At 32.2% G+C, this 23,218-nt stretch overlaps 2 protein-coding genes across 2 annotated transcripts; both read left to right on the top strand.

The window, feature by feature from the left end:
- The first annotated feature begins 11,991 nt into the window (after positions 1-11,991).
- LOC143533200 (hexokinase-3-like) lies at positions 11,992-16,864 on the top strand. The gene is made up of 9 exons (XM_077028055.1): positions 11,992-12,267; positions 13,190-13,337; positions 13,415-13,597; positions 13,701-13,775; positions 13,868-14,023; positions 14,110-14,208; positions 14,275-14,402; positions 15,499-15,580; positions 16,280-16,864. The coding sequence occupies exons 1-9, from the start codon at positions 11,996-11,998 to the stop codon at positions 16,655-16,657; spliced, it is 1,521 nt and encodes a 506-aa protein (XP_076884170.1). The 5' UTR covers positions 11,992-11,995; the 3' UTR covers positions 16,658-16,864.
- A 2,342-nt stretch (positions 16,865-19,206) lies between these two features.
- Positions 19,207-22,834, top strand: LOC143533179 (translocation protein SEC62-like). Its single transcript, XM_077028035.1, has 5 exons — positions 19,207-19,281; positions 20,442-20,774; positions 20,888-21,089; positions 22,274-22,502; positions 22,618-22,834. Exons 1-5 carry the CDS (start codon positions 19,207-19,209, stop codon positions 22,823-22,825), a joined length of 1,047 nt encoding a protein of 348 aa, XP_076884150.1. The 3' UTR covers positions 22,826-22,834.
- Positions 22,835-23,218: the final 384 nt, after the last annotated feature.

Below are 23,218 nucleotides of genomic sequence, written 5' to 3'. Positions count from 1 at the left end.
ATGACTCTCCAAATTTGAAGAGTGCGATAACATAAATACAAGAAAGTCGTTGTTTTAAAAAAAATATAGGTGTTCTTTTTTAAGATTACTCAGAATCTATATATTCTAATAAAAAACTACCATTTTTGTCACTTGTCAATAGGGTTGTCACTTTTACCCGAAACCCGAAACCCAACCCGAAAAAACACGTACCCGAACTCGAACTAACCCGACCCAAAAAACCCAAACCCGAGAAAAGACTAACCCGAACCCGAACCGAAGTAATTCGGGTTGGTTCTCGGGTTTGATTTAGAAGTTTCAGGTCAACCCGAATAACCCGAATAAACTTTTAGTTCTGAAATTAAATATATTTTTTAGGTATATAGGCTTAGTTTTAGCCACTAACATTATCAAAATTCGGTCCTAATCGATTGTCGTTATTAAAACTATTATAGATCGATTTTTTATTGTTAAGTTATGTTTTTCGGTTGTTACTAATAGCAACCGTAACCGAACAACCAAATCACGCCCGATTGAAGATGATTATGGTTCAAGTTAGTTTTACTCTTCTTTTAGTTTGTTTTATTAAGTTATGTTGGTTTATTATTTGATTATTTGCTTACGAACAAAGAATAATATGTTGTCTTAATTTTAGCATTGTGGTTTTTTAAAACTTTTTGCCCTTTTTATTTTGTTTTCTAAGATACCCGATTAACCCAACCTGAAAAAACCCGAACCCGAATTACCCGAACCCGAAAAACCCGTGAGAGATTCGGGTTGGGTTTTGGGTCAAGATTTAAAACTTTGAAACACGAATAACCCGACCCGAAAAACCCGAAACCCGAAAAACGAACCCGAAGAACACCCCTACTTGTCAATACCATAGCTCTCCTCATCTTTTTTTCAACCAATTATCATATATGGTCTTTATCTTTTAAGTCATTCAATATATGACATTAAAATTATAGGCTTATTCAAACTAAATCCATTACTACATATAATAAGTATTCTCCATATGGATAACAAGAGACGGTTAGTGAATTTTGAAGTGTTAATTAAAGTGTTTAGTATGGTTTATATTCAAAATAATAAACAATAAACATTCAATTCATAATATGTGGAATGAGAACAATCGACTTGGACTAAATCCCGATAACGTCATCGGCTAAGACTTAGCCTTTATGCCTAAAAATACATATGATTTTAAAACTAAAAGTTTTTTGTTTGACCCGAAACCTAGAATTCGGACCCAAGAACCAACCCGAATTAGTTTAGGTTCGGGTTAGTATTTTATTGGGTTCGAGTTTTCTCGGGTCGGGTTAGTTTGGGTTCAGTACGGGTTTTCTTGGGTTGTGTTTCATGTTACGGGTAAAGTGAAAACCCTACTTTCAACGATTATAAACAAGAATCACTACCTTCACTTTATGCAACTTTAAATCTTCTAATATTCTTCTAACTTAGAATAATCACTATTATTTGAACATGGTTTTAATGTTAGTATGTGTTTTTCATTTTCCTGGCAATTACATTCATATTAAATAAACAAATCATTTTGTTATATTTAAATTTTCGGTTTTAATGTTGCTTAATTCTACAATTAGAAATTGTAAAATATAAAGTCAATTAAAAATTTGTCATATACAGAATATTAATGACAACAAATTTATCATGATTAATCAATTTCAAATTGATTCTAAGGATGATTATATCATCAAAGTTCACATATATTGTTTTTGGGATAATCATGTTTTTTTTGGATAACCATAAGCAGATGTTCTCAAATAACATCATATCAATTGATTAAAAGCTATGATATTTTATGTGTATGAATATTTTTTTTATTAGTATACGTGTGAACCCTCGGGTGGGCAAAGTGAAATTACACTAATTTTGACGTTATTTTACTAATCTCGTGAAAATAACGTTAAAAGTGACGAAAGGTTAATCAGGCATCATGTAGTGGCGTTGATAGCCGAAAGACAAGGGTGCATGCACCGATCAGCCAGTGTACCGACGATTGAGTGCTATGTGCCTTATGTCCAAGGCTTGATGCAAAACTATTATCGAGTCGGGGGTCTCACCGGAAGCAGTCTCTCTATCCCTATGGGGTAGAGGTAAGACTGTCTACATCTTACCCTCCTCAGACCCTACCATAGTTTTGCTATTGGTAGAATATGGTGAGTACGATGATGATGATAGTATCATTTATCTAGAGTTGATATGTACTTGGAGAACCTTTTTTGTCACACGGAAAACTATATATGGCCTCAAGAGTTATAAGCAGGCCTATATGTTACTTTATTAAGAGTTACAAGCAGACATGAACTAAAGATTTTGATTTTTGATAAACAATATATACCTGCTAATACAATCACAAATGTAGTGTAAAAGGAAGTTTTTACCTATTTGTAGCATATTTGTGTAATATTAGTTATGTAATTTTAATTTAATTGTACTTGTATTCACAATATATATTCAATTTGTTGACTGTATTTCACTTAATGGTCAAAGTTTAAATTTTTTAACAATTACCCGTGGGCGTCAAACTAGTATATAAATAAAATGAACTAGGATGAAGTGATTTATATTAATTTGGCGGGACCCAATATCTGAACAAGCCAAGACACGTTTGGACAAACTACAAGACATGTAGAAAGAATGCTCCTCCCATGAATGTCTTTGATACGTACTGATACCTTGACACAAGAAGGGATCACTACGTACCACAAATGATATTTTAGAAGATACAAGATGATTATAGTTGTTACTTATGACTAATGAATGATACATGACAAAACACACACGAACTAGTGCATCTACTGGTTGTATGATACCGACAGTGGAACTATGTAATGACAATAGTAAATTGACTAGCATGACAAGGATATATCTCACCCATATGGCATACAATAGTACAATACACGCCATACATGTCAATCATCAGTTAGCACACATATATACTCCTCAACCACATAAGAGTAGATATAAACAATAATAGCATATATAGTGGAGCATCATCGAATGAATCAACACTTCTATTTCTATGCCACAATGTCTAGATACAAGGTCTATAAAACAACACAATGATAATTCCAACCAAAGGCATATTGAATCACTTGCTTCACACCAAATCTTGAAGTTTATATATAATCATTAATTTTTGTGATTTGTGGCCAATCAAGAAGAAATAGACATTTTCATAAGTTTTTATATGAATGAATTAATGGCTTTTTTAGCCATAAAGTTTAATCATACACTCTTAACCCTAACAATCATTTTTCTTGACTTTTAGCTTCAATTTAGTGAGATGACGAAACTAATGGATATTGACACGTCATAAGAAATATTCTTATTTGAACTAAATATTCTATATATTCAATATTGAAACCATGGTACTACAATGTACCAAAAAACACGGTGGAGGCTTGAACTTTACCAACATAAATTTAATCACCTATAACAATTACAAGTGATGTGTCCTCAAAATTCGGATTAAAGGTCCATCATTTATGAAAGAAGACAACTAGACATTTGATATTGATGACCATAATGTAGAAGGTACAAGAAACTCACAACTCTCAAGATACATGAGACGGCAAAAAGTATTATGAGTTTCATAATGACACTGAACACACCGATTGTTATAAACTAGAAAGCAAATTGAGGAGATAAGAAAGTTCATTAAGTTAGCCCACCTTGGAAAAAAGGTCAGGTAGACCAAACTGAAACAAGAAAACTAAGCTAGACAACTAAGAGATAATTAAAAAGGAGCCAAGAGATGTGTCTAAATAAAAGTTGGAAGAATTAAAAATCACGTTAGTGAAGTTTATCCAATGCATGCCTATTATAATTGAAGCGGGCACTAGAAAGATGAGAGTTGGTTGAGCCGAAGGTTCGGTACATGAAAGAAGTATGATGTCCGGCTAATTTGTTTCTCAAGTGAATTGGTTGAGTCGATATGTCAAATTTAATTTTCAATTATAATAGAAAACTTGTGGTTCTAAAGAACCCAAGCGATGGACTTGTTAGTAGTCTGATCACGATAGCAATATGCATGAGGGTCTTTGCTACCTTCATCAAATCTTGTAATCAATGTTGTAAAGGTAGGTCTACAAGCCTGAGTACTCTCCGACTACTCGCTACAAGGTATGGTGCCGAGGAGAGTTTCTTTAACTCCGCCTAATTACTAAAAATTGTTCAAAGGTGGTTAACTTCAGCCAGAAATACATCTAGTCGGTTAACTTTGGCCTATTTTGATTTAAAAATACAACATAATTCATATTTCTATAGTATTAAATAACGAATATCAATTTTTTTAATTAATGATTAACAATTTTTAGAATAATTTAGTATTAAAAATGTATTTCTCTTATTTATATTGATATTCACTTATTTTGTTATAAATATTAGTAAACTTATGATATTTAAAATATATATATTACCCAAAAATTAATTTTCTTTATATTTATCATGTTCGAGTACTCTCTGAGTACTCCGAGTACTCCCTCCAAAAGGGTCGGCCGCGTAGGGATCGTCTAGCGACTATTCAAATTGCTTGTAATGCACACTTACAATATTGAAATAAATGAAAATAAGGATTACTACATCGACTTTTCAACTTATAAGGCTTTTCAGTTATTTACGATATAATAATCATAATTAAAAGTTGTTAAGAACTAGCGGAAGTAAAAAAAAGTATTACTTATAGTGTCAATCACATGTTTAAAGTATATTTTCTTAGAATATAATATGAATAAGAATATTAATTAACTTTGGTCCTATAGTTATCGACATATCGTTAAAAGGGGAATAACTTTCGGTAGATCACATATCAAGGTCTTCGCATAAAGTTGTTATTCTAACAGAAAAAGAAGAAAGAAGAATATACTCTACGGAGACAACACAATTATTATTATTATTAGCTAAATGCTAAACTTTACATGAATGGAACCCTTAACCTCTCTCATATTCTTTAATTAAAACACACCCCATCAAAGTGGGAATAACGATTATTAAGATCAAGTTATTTATCAATCATCTTGTGAAATATGGAAATATTTACAAATTTTGTTATTTAATCTTTTTAGTAATAAAATCACGATGTGTGATACTGATAGTAAATAGGAACTAATCAAGAAGCAAGTAGTGGAAATTTGGAGTCAATATTCTAAATCTAAAATAATTATATACATAGTGTTAAAATAAAATATAAACAACCTTTAACATAAAAATGTTCATATAATTTGAGTAATTATCGTGATACTAGAGTAATTATTATTATGTTACAACGTTTGAATTAAAGTAATAATTATTGTTAAAAAAGAAGTAATATTACACTCCTTCGTTTTTTTAGCGTAATGACAATTACAGTACATCAAAATTAAGTTGTGTATTTATTATTACTCTAGATTTAAACTGTGACACGATAATATTTACTCTAGCTAAGTCATAATTACTTTATTATTTGTGCCATTCTTACGCTAATATTATTTGTATCGAAACTCACTTAGTCACTCCTATATATATCCAGCTAAACCTTATTTGAAATATAACATAAAAAATGTACAAAATAACAAATTCTCAAAGTAAGACAATTGGATATTAACATAGGCCAAATTTTAAAAAAGAACTGTAAAAACCATATGAAAACATGGACATTGTTATTTATATTATCAAAATAGAACGATTATAATTTACATAACCATTTTACATATCACAGTTAATGTCCATTTTACATATCACAATTAATATGATAGTTACAAATAAAAGTAGATTCTTAAAACTAGATACATTTATTCACAATATTACCACCGTACATGGAAGTATACTGCAAGTCCACCATACCAAGTAGAATAAATCATTTCTTGTCATTTTCTTTTCTTTAAGAAAAACCAAAATTTTGTAACTAACACAACAAAGTGTACCATCCGACCAGCTATGTATTCTGCAAGACACAGATTAACAAAAACATAACAGCGGAAAACAAGGAAAACAACCAAAACCTAGACAAACATACATGACATATACCCCACTTAGCATCAATTCATCACTTATTTCATCTTAAAATATTTCCCATGCATCTATATATCAACCCCACATATAACTTCACCAATGAGTACTAGTTGACTACTACCGTACATACTGACTCGCAAATCTGACTCGAAACGGATCCTAAACAATCTTGGCTGTGATTCTCACTATAAACTTCGTTTTTTGACTTGTTTTTAGACACAAATAGTATTCTATTTTGGTGATGGAAAGTAAACAAAAATATGTAAATATTTACACCACTTTTAATTTGTCTTATTTAATAGTGCTAGGAACTACCCGGCACTCCAAATACCTGAGTGAATCCTCTTGAGATATGATGTCAATCATTCATATATTGCTTTTAACGCTTCATGCTTGTTTCATCTAGGAACACTATCAATGAGGAAACCAACTAATGTGGGAAAACTCATTAAGTAAAGTTTCGAATCGAAAGTCTTTACCATCACCTCTATGTCATTGAACTTTAATGACAACTGCCCACGTTTAATTTGTTATCCTTCAAATCAACAATTTAATATGTAGGAAAGTATGATTACAATCTTTCAAACCCAAAAGTATTTGTGTGTTTTACCAAGTCTATTGAAGTGTTGTGATTTTACCATTTGGCTTTTACAATTTAATTAGAAGCTAGTATATTATTATTGTAACGGGGTTGGTAAATGTAGACTCTACGCATTTTTTATAACTACTCAACATCCAATTTATTTTTAAATATGTTAAGTTTTTATAAATATGTTTTGCATGTTAAGTTTTTATAATTTCTTAAATATGTTTTGCATGTTAAGTGATGTTTTTTCGAAGGGAGTGGATGACGGTGTTGTAATATGATTGCACTTCAAACTATTGTTGTAGTTTCCATTGATTGCCTTATTTGTCATTATGAGTGAAATCCGCATATTTCAAAATTCTGTAACATTAATACGTTTTTTCTTCTCAAGAGCACAAAATACACCCCTTGAGTGAACTTTTTATTAGTTTTCGCATTGTGTTAGATTGTATAAAATTTGGTGGCATTATTCACACGCTTCATGATCATATTAATCCTCATAGTCGTTGAAGTCTTGTCTTACATCTTTTATTTGTTATAAGCTACATTCATTAGAGTTATCAAAACTGCCACTATATATATTCAATATCAATCTCAAATTTAATCATCTATCATTAGCAGACTTTTAAATGGTAGACCTTTTGGTCTGCATACGTCGATGCATTCCCTCATCTCAAATCATGACTCTGCATCAGAATATTATTTTATACGTTCATGATACATATGTTAGGACGATAATATTGGCTCTAATTGTAAACTTCATAAAAAGTTCTTTATAAGTTTATATCACATGTTATGTTATGTTGGTGGTTTTGTATATTTAATCAAGAAATCGGTTTTGTTGATTCCTCACTTCATAATAGTTCAATTATTATATTCGATATTACAACATCAATAACAATTTACTATGCATGAAAGGTATAGGACCATAAATTAACAAAAATACTACTTAAAGTAGAAAATGAATCTATACCTTCTAACCTATTTTATACATCACCACCATACTATTTTAATATCATATGTTACACATGTTTTGTTTACAGGTATAGTTTAATAGTACTCACCAATAAATAAAGAAAAAATGTTTATTTTGGGAGTGATAAATAATTACTGGGTAGGAGAGTTGGGGTTGAGCTTAGCTGGAAACAGAGGAAGACAGCTTTCACCTTCTTTTTACCACCACAATATTCTAAATGACATTCATGTCCTTACCCTCATTTCAAGGACAGAAATATGTAATTTTTCCTCTTCCAAGAAAAAAAAGAGTATTGTTCTATAACTATATTAAGTTTTATTTTTCTTGAAATTAGGAATACTAAGTAATGTTTTTTTTTTTTTTAAATATGTGTTTTCATCTTTGAATATAGACAAACCCACTTTTTAACTTGTTTTTAATTTTAATTATAAATCACAATAACTTTTTAACTCTAAATTTAAGGAAAAGAAATGTGTGAATATACACATAAGAGAAGGGGCCCGAGCCATGAGCCTCATAGCAACGCTTAGAGACGGTCCTTCAGTTTTTTCTATAGTTACATATTTATTTACTGACTTCTCTTGCCTGCTTTGTTCTATCAGTCAAAGACTGTTGATCGATGTCGAAAGTTCAATCAAAAATACTTATACAATACCTTTACTAGCTAAGGAAAGTAAGGTGTCGAATCCACAGGAAATCAGTGGAAAGTGCAAGTAGAACTCAATTTCTATTCTAAAAATACTTAAAAGTGGACAGACGATGTCAAACGGTTTAGTTGATTAGTTTGTAAACAATTATGTGAAAATAACCAAACTCCAGGGTTCAGGTTTTGCAGCAAGTTAAGGAATTGATAAACTTCTTTGGACGGTTTCTTATAAAATATGTAAATCAAAAGACTTAACGATTGACTGTGTTGATCGTCATAACTGAATCCGAACAATTGACACGGCTAAATGAAAATCTATTTGACAATCGGTTTTACTTGTTGAAACACAAAATCAATAATATGGTTAACGATAAACAGGTCAATGACAAAAGAACTTAATCCTAATTGTTGAAGACTACAGATCAATTAACTGACAAAAGATTAAGTAATCAATTAATAAAAATCATTTTAAGCACAAAAGCAAACACAACGAATTGATTAACCGAATGATTAATCAATTACAAATCCAAAGTTAAAGTATAGAATAACAAAACCTAACATGCAACTCAACCCTACACCCGGAGATGGCTATGAAGCCTTTAGCCTTGTATCTTGATCTTCATGCTCTTGATTATGATGTTGTAGAAGGTGTTCATGGATCAATCGTGTGATTAAGATGAGTGTTGGTGGTGTAATACAGCCTCCATGAAGTCCCAAAATTGATAATAATTGAATCCTCTCGACCTTAGGGTTTAATGGCTTTATATATGGAAGAATATCACCAAAATTCCCCTTTTCCGTCAGACAGACCGTAAGCTACGGTCTGGCCACCGTAGCTTACGGTTCTTGGACTCTACTTTACGGTGCTACCAGACCAAATACTGTTTCTTCATAAAATCTTCATTTCAACTCCGTTTTCCTCCCCGTTTGCGGCCACGTCTTCGTATTTCAATTCTCTATCCTATCATAGATCATTACTTTCATTCCACTCCATAATGAATGCTCCCAGTTCACTCCTTTAAGCTCCGCATGCACACCTGTAAACATAAAACCTATCAAAGTATTCGTGTTCGATACATATAAACAAGTAAAACACACAATATAAAACACTTAATGCATATACTTTTACCCATACATCAACAGTTCAGCTTGAAACCCGATACAATTTTATGTGCATTTAAACATAGTAGACGCTTAGTCATCTTGATTTTCAATGGCAATGGATTGCACTAACTAACACAACGTAACTTTCAGTGTTCTTCAAACTCTTAGGACTGTTAAATAAAAATATAATAACTGCTTCCAAGTTCCATAAAAGTCTTTGAAATCTCAGCCACCACCATGTATATAACTTACATAATATAAGTTAGGGATTTTCTAACATATGCCCTAAGGGCACATGTAAGAATCATTTATTTATGGAATATTCTTATTAAACTATTATTTCACATTAGTTAAATTAATTTTGTAATAACTATCATATTTAACATTTTATTATTTCCTCCTAAATCTTTCCTCCATATGACTACTAATTAATGTATTTTAATTTCAACTAAAATTACTTTTCATCGTTCTAATTTTCCATCAATATTTTTATAAATATTTAATATTAAACAACTACTTTCATTACATTTCTATCTATTTTTTAAGATTAAATTATATAAAGCATTACTATCATTATGCAAATGGATGAAAGTGTTCTTTTGAATCTAAATGAGTATTATGTTGAAGAAAATGTTATTGAAGAACAAAGTGAAAACAAGAAAACAATTTGTAATGAACCATTCGTTGATCAATGTTCTTTTTTTGTTATTATATAATAATGAAATTACTTATTCTTTTAGATTTTAAACTTTCGTATTTTAATATTAAAAAGTCACTGTTAATTTGTGTGTACAATAAAAAAAATTACTTTCATATTTCAATATTCTTTACATATAGATGAATAGAAAAATGGTGGTAATTTATAAATGATGAAAGAGTAATTTTAAAGGGAATTAAAAAAACATTAATTAGTTGTCATGTATGGAAAGAAGATTTAAGAGGGAATAATAGAAGGTTAAATATAGTAGTTATTACAAAATTAATATGAACTATTAATTTCTTAAGAATATTCCACATAATAAATGTTTCTTATATGTGCCCTTAGAACTCCCTATAAGTTAATAAAGTAGTTAAACGTCTTTAACTTGTTGGTAGTTAATTGTTTTATTATTTAAATTGCTGATATTTTATCGTCTTTTAAATTTCCGTTACATCTTTAAAAGAATTAACGTATGCAAATTCAATTTAAAAAATGTGTGATAAGACACATGGCCATGGTTGTAGAGTTGTAGCTGTCGCATTCTTTGGGCCACTTGGACACAAATAATTTGAATGGAGATAGTAAAATAATGAGGTCAACACAAGGTCTCTTTAGTGTCACCACTCCTTAGTAAATCCCACAAAAGGATCAAGTGGAATAGCTTGAAAATTTTTAATGATAGTTATTAAATAACTTGAAAATTTGAAATCAATCAAAAGGTTATTTTCTTTATGATTTTTGGGTAGTAAATTGGCATATTACCCAACCTATAAGTTGGACAGCAAAACAATAAAACAGGTGTTTTAACATACTACATCTTAAGATGAAACTTGAAGAAGAGAATGATTTTGAATGACTAGTCTTCAAATGAGAAAATCCTCAAACTTGCATACCCACAAGCCCCTTGATTTGCTAGGATTTCACACTTGAAAACTCCTTATTGTTCTTCCTTGTTCTTGACCTAATTCAAGAGAGGGAACTAAGGTTTAAATCTTACGGATTGAAGACATAATGATTTTAAAAGTAGAGTAAATATATAATAAAGTGTGTGTTTAACGGCAAAAAAAAAGGACATGAATCTATCAAAAAGTTATAAAATTATTTCATCTAGTTGCTAGGTTAATTTCATCACACACATATTTGTATCTATACATGTGTGCCTAGGGATGAGATCGTGATCAAAAATCGCAAATTCTTGGTACCGGTATTGAAGATAAAAATTTGAGAAATCCTGGTCCCGTCCCGTACCGATACCGGTTTTACTCATTGCTATGTGGGCCTTGTATCATTTTTCTTGGATATTAAGGTGATGTCATACATGATGTTGCATACGTATCCAATAGAGGCCAAAGTTTTAAAATCTTTCACACATGTTATTTTCTTTGTAACAAGATATGATATAATAGCAATCCACGTCTCTATAGTCTATACATCAGTTTCTTTATTTCTAGATAAATTAACAAATTTGATAAAAATACTTTATAAACCTTTTCAACCACCAACATAACTTTTTAGAAAGGAATCTTCAAATCTTAATCTATATAATAATAAGTTAATAACAAATTACACATAATAAATATATTTAAAAACTAACGATTTTCTTATTTATTAGTATCATATTTATAAAAAATATACTGTATCATGTGAATCAAACTAAAATAAAGAAGCATTTGTTTATTTTTGGAAGAAGTAAAATCAAAACAGTCCAAGGGCAATTCCGTCATTTACTAAATAAAAATATAAATACCCACCAGTTTCACTTTCCAAAATAAACTCGTTTCTCTCTCACGCATTACATCAAACACCTTGTCTGCGTTTCATTTCACCCCGCCGTTACTTCACCGGAACAGTATTCCCCGGCCGTCAACTTTTCAAACACTTTCCGTTAACACTTTCCGTTTATATTCCTCAACAACTAAACATATGTCTTACAACACGGAAATTGATTAACCGGTTAACCAATCGGTTATTATTATATAACGTAATAATAATATGGGGAAGTTAGGGTTAGGTATAGCGGTAGGGTTTGCGGCGGCGAGTTGTGCGATTGCGGCGGCGATGGTGACTAAGAGAGTAAGAAGCAGGAGACGGTGGTGGAAGGTTGTTACGGCGGTTAGTGAGTTTGAAGAGGCGGCGGCGACTCCGGTCGGACGGTTACGGCAGGTTGTTGATGCGATGGCGGTCGAGATGCACGCTGGTTTAGCCTCTGAAGGCGGTAGTAAGCTCAAGATGTTACTTACATTTGTCGATAATCTACCCGATGGGTTCGTATATTATTATCGGTTCATAAATGCATATACAAGCAGTTTCTGTTGCTAATTTGATTCAATTTTATGTCTTTTTTTAAAATAATTTTGGTTATTATTTGCTAGTGTTTTGAACTCTAACGTGGTTAATTTTTAACTTCTTTTTGCTAATGTGTGATTCTTGTGTGTGTTAAAATATAGAATTCCGATGTTAGTTAGAGAGTGCTTGCATAAATATGTGTATTGACTTGGTTTAGGGCTAATTAGGGTGGTATTAGGTGACCTGTTATCAGGGTTGTAGAAATTGTTATGCGCTAGTTAGGCGGTGGGGTAGGGACTGGTGATTAATCGGGATAAAATGGATTGGAATTTATATGTAATTTTTCATATATTTGACAGATTTTGACCAAATAGCGATTAATTGGCGACTAGTCGGGGGGGTACTGACTAGCATGGGATTTTACGACCGTGCCTGTTATTGTGATTTATGAAACATTTTGCCTTCTAGAAGGTTGTTTGAACTTTGAAGTTTGAACCGGTCTTTTTGAAATTTATGCTTTGAATAAATCTTTTTGAAACTTTTTGTTAACCAACCCTTTAAAGAATTGTTGTCTAGTAATTTAATGTAAAGAACTAATTAGTTGTTTAGTTGTCCTTTATGCTGTGTGTGAATTGGTACTGGTTTACAACAAGGCTGACAATTGATAAACTTTAATTAAGGTTGGTGAATTCGTGACATCAATCATAAGATCCTTACCTATTTATAAGTGTATTGACCAAACAGAATTAAATGGACACATACTATTTTGAAACATCATATTGAATGCTGTATTTCAAGACATTTTGTCATGTTGCTGTTTAACTCAGTTTGAACTAAATGCTTTTTATCATCATAATGGTTATTTTTATTGATGCTAATGGTGTATTATTGTTTTTTTAGGAGTGAAAACGGAATATATTACGCCTTGCATGTTGGAGGCACCAATTTTAGGATTCTAAGAATCCAGCTTGGCGGTCAAAGGTCAATTCTTGGTCATGATGTTGAGAGGAAACCTATTCCACAGATTTTAATGACCAGCACGAGCGAGGTGTTAGCGCGTTTACACTTTACACAACATGATTTTATTAGGATTATGTGAATTAATGTGATTTTTTTTATTTACAGGAATTGTTTGATTTTATTGCTTTGTCTTTAAAGGAGTTTATTGAACAAAAGGGGGACAATTTGCAGCTTTCACAAGTTAGAGGAAAGGATCTTGGATTTACATTCTCGTTTCCTGTGAAACAGACATCTGTTTCATCAGGGACTTTAATCAAGTGGACTAAAGGTTTTGCCATTGAAGATATGGTTAGTTAAACAACATACTATGATTATAAGTGATTTGAAACTTGAAATGTGAAGTTTGTAACTCTAATTTCTTGTATCTAACACCACGTGGTTATTATTTCAGGTTGAGAAAGATGTTGTTGAATGTCTGCAAAAGGCATTGTCCAGAAGAGGTCTAGATATGAATGTTGCTGCACTCGTAAGAACTTCACTACCCTTTTCTTGTTCTTTGGACCATGTTTTTTACCTTTACTTTTTAAGGATTAAAACATTTGATTCATTGGTAAACAGGTGAATGATAGTGTGGGAACATTGGCAGTTGGCCATTTTCTTGATAAAGACACAGTTGCTGCAGTTGTAATCGGGACCGGCACTAATGCGTGTTATTTAGAGCGGGCTGATGCGGTTATCAAATGCCAAGGTCTTCTCACGACTTCAGGAGGCATGGTATCCTTGGTCTTTGAGTCGTTTAACTATTAACTAACAAAAAAATAATAAACGTTTCGTCTCACGTATCAACTTAACTTCAACAGGTTATCAACATGGAATGGGGTAACTTTTGGTCCTCACATTTGCCTAGAACATCATATGACATTGATCTTGATGCTGAGAGCCAAAACCCCAATGATCAGGTAAGTTAGTAATTAAATGATTTTGTTTTTATTAATTATGTGACTAATAAAAGGGTATTGTTGCAGGGTTTTGAGAAAATGATATCGGGAATGTATTTAGGTGACATTGTAAGAAGAGTGATTTACAGGCTGTCTTTAGAATCTGATATCTTTGGACCGTTGTCTTCTAAGCTGTCCACACGGTTTGTGTTGAGGTATGACTTTACCATTATACCCTTTTATTAAAGGCATTGAGCATTCTTTCATTAAGTAAAAAAGTCAACATTGAAAATTGAAATTAGGATGAAGGTGAAAACAAGCATGATGTCAGTTTACTATATTTAGGAAGCATGTAAAGTCAAAGAGAAACTTGTGTGGGCTCAAGTTAATTATTAGACAACCGTTTTTTTTGCAAGTAATGGTGCTTGAAGACTGGGTTCTACATTGTTATTAGTAATGCCTTTTCAATAAATATGTATTAGATGTAGGGCTGTTCAAAAAGCTCACGGTTCGAAAAAAGCTTGCTCGTAACTGAGCTGAGCCCGAGTCAGGGTTGGCGAACTTCAAATTTTAATATATATAAAAAAAACAAAAACAATACATATAATATGCCTCTCGATCAATATGAAAAAATAATAATACATTTAATGCTATAAGTTCTTTAGTTTGTAAATTTTGTATTATGTGTATGTTAAAACAGTATTTATACACATATATCAATATGTGTATAAATACTCGAGCGTTTTACGAGCCAGCTCGTTTAAGTTCGAGCTCAAGCCCGGGCCCAACCTGCTCGGCTTGTTTATAGCCCTAATTTGAGGTTATTTATATCTAAATTTATGTGATGATAGAAACCTTTCAGAATTATGAAACAGTATTATATAAGTTAAAGAACTGTTACTTTTTTTCACTCAAACTTTTGGATTATATAACATACAACAGTCAGGTGAATTCAAATGTTGTCATTTCCTATATTATTGTCTAGCTGGGGTCTAGTCACTCACTCATTTGTACCTTTATTCATTTCTTCATTAAATTGCTACTTATAAGGTTATCTTTCGTGTAAAAGAACCGACCTTTTATCTTATATTCTTAAACTGTTAAGTGGTGGTCCTATTAATATTCTAATCATGTATGGGCTAAAGCCGCCTACTTTTCATTTTTTTTTTCTCTTTTCAAAGTGGCAGCCATCTTTCTATTATAAAAACTTCTTTCCCATTACGCCCTTTTGATATTGATTCAAATTACTACATTAACATTGGTCGAATGTGAAGAACCTTAAAATAATATATGTTTCTTGATATCACACAGTACACCACTAATGGCAGCCATGCATGAAGATGACTCACCCGATTTGAGTGAAGTTGCCAAGATTTTAGAAGAAACTTTGGGTGTAAGATTTTTTTGCACAACTTTTATTTAAAGTTTTAGATTATTATTGCAACCGTATTGTTTTTTTAATCAATATTTAACGCATTAGTTAACAAGGCACGGACCCAACATGGAATTAGTAAACACTTTAGTAGGCCTGTGAACAAAGTGAATGTTAAATGAACCGTTCTGCGAGAAGTTGACTTGTGTTCGTTTATTTAATAAACGAATGAACATGAACAAAAGTTGTTCCTTTATGTCCGTGAACATTTGTTTACATTCATTCATTTAAATTCGTTTATGCTCATTTGTTTACATTTATTTAAGTTAGTTTGTTTTCGCTTGTTAATGTATTCACTAAAATTTTAGGCTCATTGGTTTTAACTCAGTTATGTTTGTTCATCTATGTTCATTTATGTTCACCCCTTTACATTCATGAACCGCTCGTTATACTGTTAATGACCAAACATAAGCGAAAACGAACACGATCATTTTCTTAACTAGCACGAACATGAAAACACTGTTCGTTTATATGTTCGTGTTCGATTGTTTGTTCGGTTAAGTTAAACGAACAAACACGAATATGATCTGTTTGTGTTCGTTTGGTTCATTTACAAGCCTACTGGTTATATTTAGATAGGGTTCAGGACTTCAGTCAGTTATAAACTTTTTTATGTTCAGTTATATTTCTTTCTGTAAAAGGTGTCTTTTTTATTAACAGATTGTCCCGTTAAAAGTCAGAAAACTCGTAGTCAAAGTATGTGATGTGGTGACGAGACGTGCTGCCAGGCTGGCGGCTGCAGGCATTGTTGGGATCTTGAAAAAGATCGGTCGAGACGGGACAGGTGGCATTTCAAGTGGAAGAATCAAAGGTTATAAAATTGGTAAAATGAGAACAGTTGTAGCGGTTGAAGGCGGTTTATACACAAGCTACACTATTTTCAGAGAATATTTAAATGAAGCTGTAGCTGAGATATTAGGTGAAGAAATCGCACCGTTTGTGATATTGAAAACGATGGAAGACGGGTCCGGGATCGGGACGGCTATGTTGGCAGCATCGAATTCAGCTCGAAGTGTGGATACGGTACAGGTTCTATGAACGTATATATTGATTGATACATGGCTATGGTATATATGAATATATATGAAAGTATACATATATAGTGCCTGTAAATTGTAAATGTTTCCATTTTTATATGATCTATATGATGTATAGAAGGGAAGGTTGTAAATAGGTCATATAGTAGTAGAGATTAAGGTTGTGGCAGTTCTTTGTAGGATCAGAATGTGTTAATTGTTTCTTAGGTTAAAAATTAAAATAGTATCAATTTGAATTAGAATTTGTGTTTTTGGTTTATTGAATTGTGTTAAAACTTAAAAGCTTCTACAGTTTTTTAAGTTATTTACGTAAGCTAGACCGATCTATAGAAGGATCTGGTAAATAGCCCAAGGATATTCAACACTTGTACAGTAGCCCATTGGGTCTTCTTTAACCGATACCGATGTTCAAAATGTCAACACAAGAGCATTGTGAAATCAGTTCATGAATTAATCCATGCAAGTGAGGGCCAGGTTGGTTATGTGGTACACTTTCAACATGTTTTTAGTAACAAAACTGAAATCGAAATGAATCGAATAGGCTACATTAGGTGCTCGGTTTTGATGTCTTCAAAAGACTGGTTTTTGGTTTATGACTAGTGGAGACGGTGGTGGTGGCGCTTGTGGGCGAGGCGGGGTGGTGACTAGTCGATGATGTTCCTTCCTGTAAGGTTTAGGACTTTTGGTGATTCAGCAACGAACCTGTCTTTTTATACGAAAATACATTAATAAACAAGGTGATAAAATGGTTTACCAAAATAAACATGGACCATAATACATGTTTGTATAAACATGGACGCCTAGAATCAGTCACAAATTAAAATGTACGCATCAGTGGGCACAAATGCACAATTCTCACGATACAATATGTGTACCCATTATGCTAGCACACGATTTCCCTTATAAACCATTAGAATTTCGGCATTAGGCATTTTTCAGACGTAAATACGTCTATGAGCGAACCCGCTATATAGTCATATAGAGTGCTGGGTTATCCGGCCCCGTGATTCTTTTTTAATTATTTTTATATGTAACGTATTTTACGGTTTCTCGATCGAGTCTCAAGATGTTGAATGTCGACCGGCTAGAGCTAGACTTGTTAACTTATACATGCTGTATTTGAATAATAAATGAAATAATTACTTATCGTTATTTTACCATCTCCAGTCAACTATTGTTATTATTATTATTGAAACATATTGATTCAAACTCAGTTGGATAATAGTTGCTTTTGATTGGTCTAGGTTTCTTAAACTTTTTACAACATACATTGTAAAAGTAATGCTTATTGTTATCTATGTATCAAATTTGGTCGTGTTTAATACGGAGTTGCGCATAATAATATACAAATTGTCTAAAGAATAGATAAACAAACCATTAATTTTTTGTTATTGTTTTGACTTAGTTATTATATTCTATGACAAGGTGTTAATATTTTGGTCAAAACTATTTTGAGTTAAGGATGTGTGTCATTCAACGGTAATAAATCTGTTTTTATTTAATTTAACGCGACATACAAGTCCTGGATACTAGATCTATAAGTTAAACGTCTTAACTTACATATTATTTTTTTTTTACTAATTCTAGTTCCACCATGACACTAACACCGTCGTATCTTTGATATCAATTCAAAATATTTGAATTGGAATAATATTTGGAGATAAATAAATAAATAAATAACTAGACGAGTGCCCGCGCGATGCAGCGTGAAATACAGGCCTTAATAATCACATAAGAGATTTTTGGGTGCTCATCGTTCCATTTGAAACCATGGATTAATAATTCTTACTTTAAACTCAATTTAGTAGCGAAGTACAAATGAAACCGTAATCCAACCATTGCTAATGGTTTGTTTTTGTTAGGTTTTAATTTTCAACAGTTTGGTTTCAGTTTTTGATGACAAAAAACGGCTTGGCTCACGGCTTAGTTTAAAACCATCAAAACCGGACCACAAACGTCTATACGTAAGATGTTATTTTTTTAATTGAAAACAAACTATGACAATATCATACTCAAATTAAAGAGAATAAGATGCTCGTTTTTATGGTGCAATTTTTTTAACAAAATATTAAAGTTTGAAAAAGTTATGACCGTTTAAAAATCGTGAGGAAATTTGGGTTAAAAGTGAAATTATTATAAATAATATATAGATAAAAGATGGGGGGTCAATGTTATAACTATTCTTTAAATTTCCAAATGTTAATTAAAGTTGAGAGGGCAAGGTTGTAAATAATTTGAAGAATTATAAAAGATACGTTAAACATAGTGTTAGAATGACTACTCTACCCCTCTTTATAGTTATACCATGTGCTTAAGCAATTGTAAATTACTTAAAATTGGGTGTCTTAATTTGCCCATGGTTGGTTCATTATATATATAAATAAATAAATAATATGAGAATATAAATGAATGACATCGGCACGCGTGTAAAAAACATATACATACATGTATACGTACATACATACTACGGAACCGGAGACACCAAAACCTGTATCGGAGCGAACAAAGTGATTAATTAGGTCAAATCAAATCAAATCGAATTCGAAGAAGATGAAGAAAGCCGGAGCCGACAAGAAGAAGGCCCGGCGATCTCCTGATACTCCTCCTACTCCTTCTAGTAGCAAGGTATTATTATTATTATTATTATTATTATTATTATTCATCGATCTATATGCATATTAATTCTTCAGCATTACGTGTTTGTGATATATGTAGGTGTAGTTTCAGATTGTTTAGAAACAGATTGTGTCTTATTATGTGGTAACTTACTTTGCCACCTTGAAAGAAATTAATATGTTTATTTTGCCTAGGGTTTCATATATTTGTGATTTATTGATTTTGCTTGTAATTGAAATTAATAATTCATTAACCATTTAGTTTCCAATAATTAGGTTTTCGTTTATAACAATTGCTGATTGCATGCTGTGAGGTTTTCATTCATCATAATTAACCAACTTGGACTGGAGGACTCAACTTTACGGAATTAAAATTTTGCATCAAGCCTGTAATATAAAATTCTCATCTGTTTACTGTCAAAAGAGTGCATTGTATATGTTTATGTTGGGGATGGAAGTGAATGCAAGTTATGCCTCAAGTGTTTGTAATTTTGGTTCGTCTCGATATTGTATACGTTTGGTGTGTTCTACCGTGTTTTGTTGGTTGGCGTTTGGAAAGCTCTAAACAAGCGGAAAAGTTCTGTTTTGCTGGATTTATTGTTTGGATCTGCATTATAGCTAATAGGTTTACGAAGCACAAAGATATTTATATCAGGACTTTTCACTAGCAGAAGTGAGACCTTGTAGTTGCATTGCCCTTTAGATTCACAATTTCATATTGCCGTGTCATACCGTAATTCTTGGTTTGTTGTGGATGCATATATAATTTGGAGGATGTTGTGTCATTGTAATGCTTATCAGAGTCTGCTATAGTGCTATCTGCCTCCTTGTCATTAATAATGTTTGTCTGTTACTTTTGCTGTACTATTTTGATTTCTAGAAGTCTGTCGTCAATAATAGGATTTTATCAACAACCATATTACAGAATGCTTTCTCACTAGAACTATAAGGTGCAGGTTTTATTTGAAATGGAGTCTCTGATATTGCACTAGTATATACACTTTAGACTTAACCTTGCTCATATTGTCATTTAATACTTTATGCTTTGATGGATATTGCATTATAACATTATTGTAATGGCAATCTTGATTTATCATTGATAGTGTTCATAAGTTTGGTAGATATAGATATTAGTTTACTGTGGACACATGTCTAGAGTTCTAACTGAAGGTATTGTTTTGGAACCAGAAACAGGCTAACAAGAAAGACGTTTTCCAATTATTTGCTGAGAAAGTGAGAGATCATAAAGACTTGGTGTCCAGGTGGGCCGTGTTACAGGAAACCCGTGTTGAGTACTTTAGAGGAAAATATTTTGTTACTTTTTTAAAAAATCATCCAGAGCTCAAAGACATATTAGAATCAGAAAGTCATCTAGAAGTAGAAGATATTGTCGATGCACTATTAAGAAAGAATCTTTTAGTTCGTTGTGATCGTGTGGTCAAAACCGTACGCCCTGGAAAGAAAAAACTGTCAACATGGCCAGCTCATTTAGAAATATATTCTGTAAGTTTTTATAAATTATATATTTTGGTTATATAAACCTCAACTTTATTATTACTATTATTATTATTATTATTATTATTATTATTATTATTCTTGTTCTATTATGCTTACAGGAGCAGAAGTTTTCTGATAATGATGCGTTTTTTGCATGGACGTTTGTAAACAAGCGTCCACTGTGGCAAACGCTTTTATCATTATCTTGGCCTGTTTTGACCCTTTCAATCTGCTTGTTTCCTGTGTATCCCCATCGAGCAAAGCTGCTTATACTCTACACATGTGCTGGGATACTTCTTCTTATACTTTGCCTGCTTTTGGGTACATTTTTTATTCTTGTTATTTATATTTCTATTTCTTGGAAGTGTTTATTGTTACTGTTTTATATTATGAGATTTCGTTGGTTCGACAACCATAGCACCAAATGCTTTGATTTGTACATGACTACATGCAATGCTACTCGCATATAGGCTTGTAAACGAACCGGACATTCATTGAACCGTCCAGTGGAATGTTCATTTCTTTAATAAATGAACGAACATGAACAAAAGTACAAAATTTGGTTCATTTAGTTGAATGAACATGAACACATGCCCCGCTCATTCATTTATGTTCATGAACGCTCATTTATGTTTGTTAGCTCACGTTTGTTCAAGTTTTTTTGTTTATTTTATAATTGAACGAACATGAACAGAACTACTTGTTCATTTAGTTAAACGAACAGACATGAACACATGTCTCGTTCAGTTATGTTTGTTAGTTTACATTTGTTAAGTTTGTTCGTTTATGTATTCATTCAATTCATGAGGCACATTACAAATTAGTCTAATTTTATCATATTGCAATATCACACATTACAATTCAGTCTAGTTTTATCAACTTTTTAGGTCCAACAAATTGATATCCGTGTTTACTTTTACTTGGTGTTTGCTTAGTCATGTTTGTTTTATATTCGTTCGTTTATGTTTGTTTACGTTCGTGAACTGTTTCTTTATACTATTAACGAACGAACATAAACACGCTCGTTTTTTTAACAAACCAGCACGAACAAGAAAACTCTGTTCCTTTTATTGTATTTGTTCAATCATTTGTTTGGTTAAAGTTAGGCGAACAAACACGTACATGTCCCTTCTTGTTCGTTTACATGCCTACTTGTGTTGCGTATGCTTGTGATTACTTATTAGCTTAAATTAAAGGCGTTTTAGAAACAATGTTGGGAATCTTCATCGCGCCTGATTAAAACCTTTTATAAATTGCATTTTGTATTATATAATATTTTTTTGTTTATACTGCCTTTCTTTATCATTGCTATTATCATTATTTATGGCATCATTATGGTTCTTATAAAACAACTCACTCGTACATTATTTGCTTACATTTTTATGTTTGTTAAAGAGCGTACACAAACTCACCAAGTTCTAATATGAATGAACTACAAAGTAACAAACTCTTGATCTGAAATTAATAAATAAATAATTGATTTCATTGTGTATATATGTTGACAGTGAGAGCCTTGATATTTGGTGTATCATGGACTTTACTCGGAAAGCGTATATGGATTTTCCCCAACATTCTTGCTGAGGAAGCAACACTGGGAGAACTTTTCCGTTTTTGGCCCCAAAAAGACGAGGATGAGAAACCGAAGCTAACAGCAAGACTCTTTTATGCCACTGTGGCGGTTTTAGCTATACTACTTTTGAGGCATCATGCCCCGGATGAGGCTGCTAGGGCCAGGTAATATATTGCTAACAATAATAAATAACCGCAGCAATATCTTTTTTTTTTCACCTGAATCCCATAGTTACTGTTACGTGAAAGTTGACTGTATTGTGGTTATTTTTACCTTCAGGTACCAGAAGCGGGTTTCCAATATTATTGATGATGTCCTCGAGTGGGACCCACGATTGGCTTTGTCAGGTATGATGGATAGCATGCAATCAGAGACCGACAGCAACAGTGGAGGCGGTGAAAGTGGAAAGGCTGCTTCCCCTGAGTATGTCGAACATGAGCATGATGAAAGTATAGATGAGAAAGATTTGCACAACCTTGATATATAGGAGAATAGATGTGAAACAGATTACTGAAAAAAAGGCATATCATGTATTTGATTTTTATGTTCTTGAGTGAGAAAGTATTATTTTGATTTTTTTTTCTTACAACCTTTTTGGTATTTTTAAGTTAAGACCAAACTGTCAGAAAAGCGGACCAAACCAAGCCAACATGTCACCAGGTGACTATAAGTCTATAATCATAATGGTTAAATGGGTCCGACCATGTAAATGTTTATACATGTTACATTCAAAGCATACCTTAAGCATTGGGTTTCAGAAAATGATTAGCAACTCTTCTAAGGGGTTTAATGGCTCGTAACCTCTTAATCTTAAGTCTGAATGGTTAAGAGGTAACCATTAAGAGGTAGCCTCTTAACCATTCAAACTTAAGGTTACCTC

This window comes from Bidens hawaiensis, unplaced genomic scaffold (genome assembly GCF_021521415.1).
Source record: "Bidens hawaiensis isolate Kalapana, Puna unplaced genomic scaffold, B.hawaiensis_p1.1 tig00009623_1, whole genome shotgun sequence".
NCBI classification, from domain to species: domain Eukaryota; kingdom Viridiplantae; phylum Streptophyta; class Magnoliopsida; order Asterales; family Asteraceae; genus Bidens; species Bidens hawaiensis.
Note: the sequence above shows the minus strand (reverse complement) of the source record. Positions and strands in the feature narration are given on the sequence as shown.

Coding starts and splice junctions, on each gene's coding strand:
- LOC143533179 (XM_077028035.1), top strand. CDS start 19,207: ATGAAGAAAGCCGGAGCCGACAAGAAGAAGGCCCGGCGATCTCCTGAT. Junction 19,282..20,441: donor CTACTCCTTCTAGTAGCAAG/GTATTATTATTA, acceptor TTCTAACTGAAG/GTATTGTTTTGGAACCAGAA. Junction 22,503..22,617: donor GATGAGGCTGCTAGGGCCAG/GTAATATATTGC, acceptor TTTTACCTTCAG/GTACCAGAAGCGGGTTTCCA.
- LOC143533200 (XM_077028055.1), top strand. CDS start 11,996: ATGGGGAAGTTAGGGTTAGGTATAGCGGTAGGGTTTGCGGCGGCGAGT. Junction 13,598..13,700: donor GTTTTGCCATTGAAGATATG/GTTAGTTAAACA, acceptor TTATTATTTCAG/GTTGAGAAAGATGTTGTTGA. Junction 14,403..15,498: donor TCCACACGGTTTGTGTTGAG/GTATGACTTTAC, acceptor GATATCACACAG/TACACCACTAATGGCAGCCA.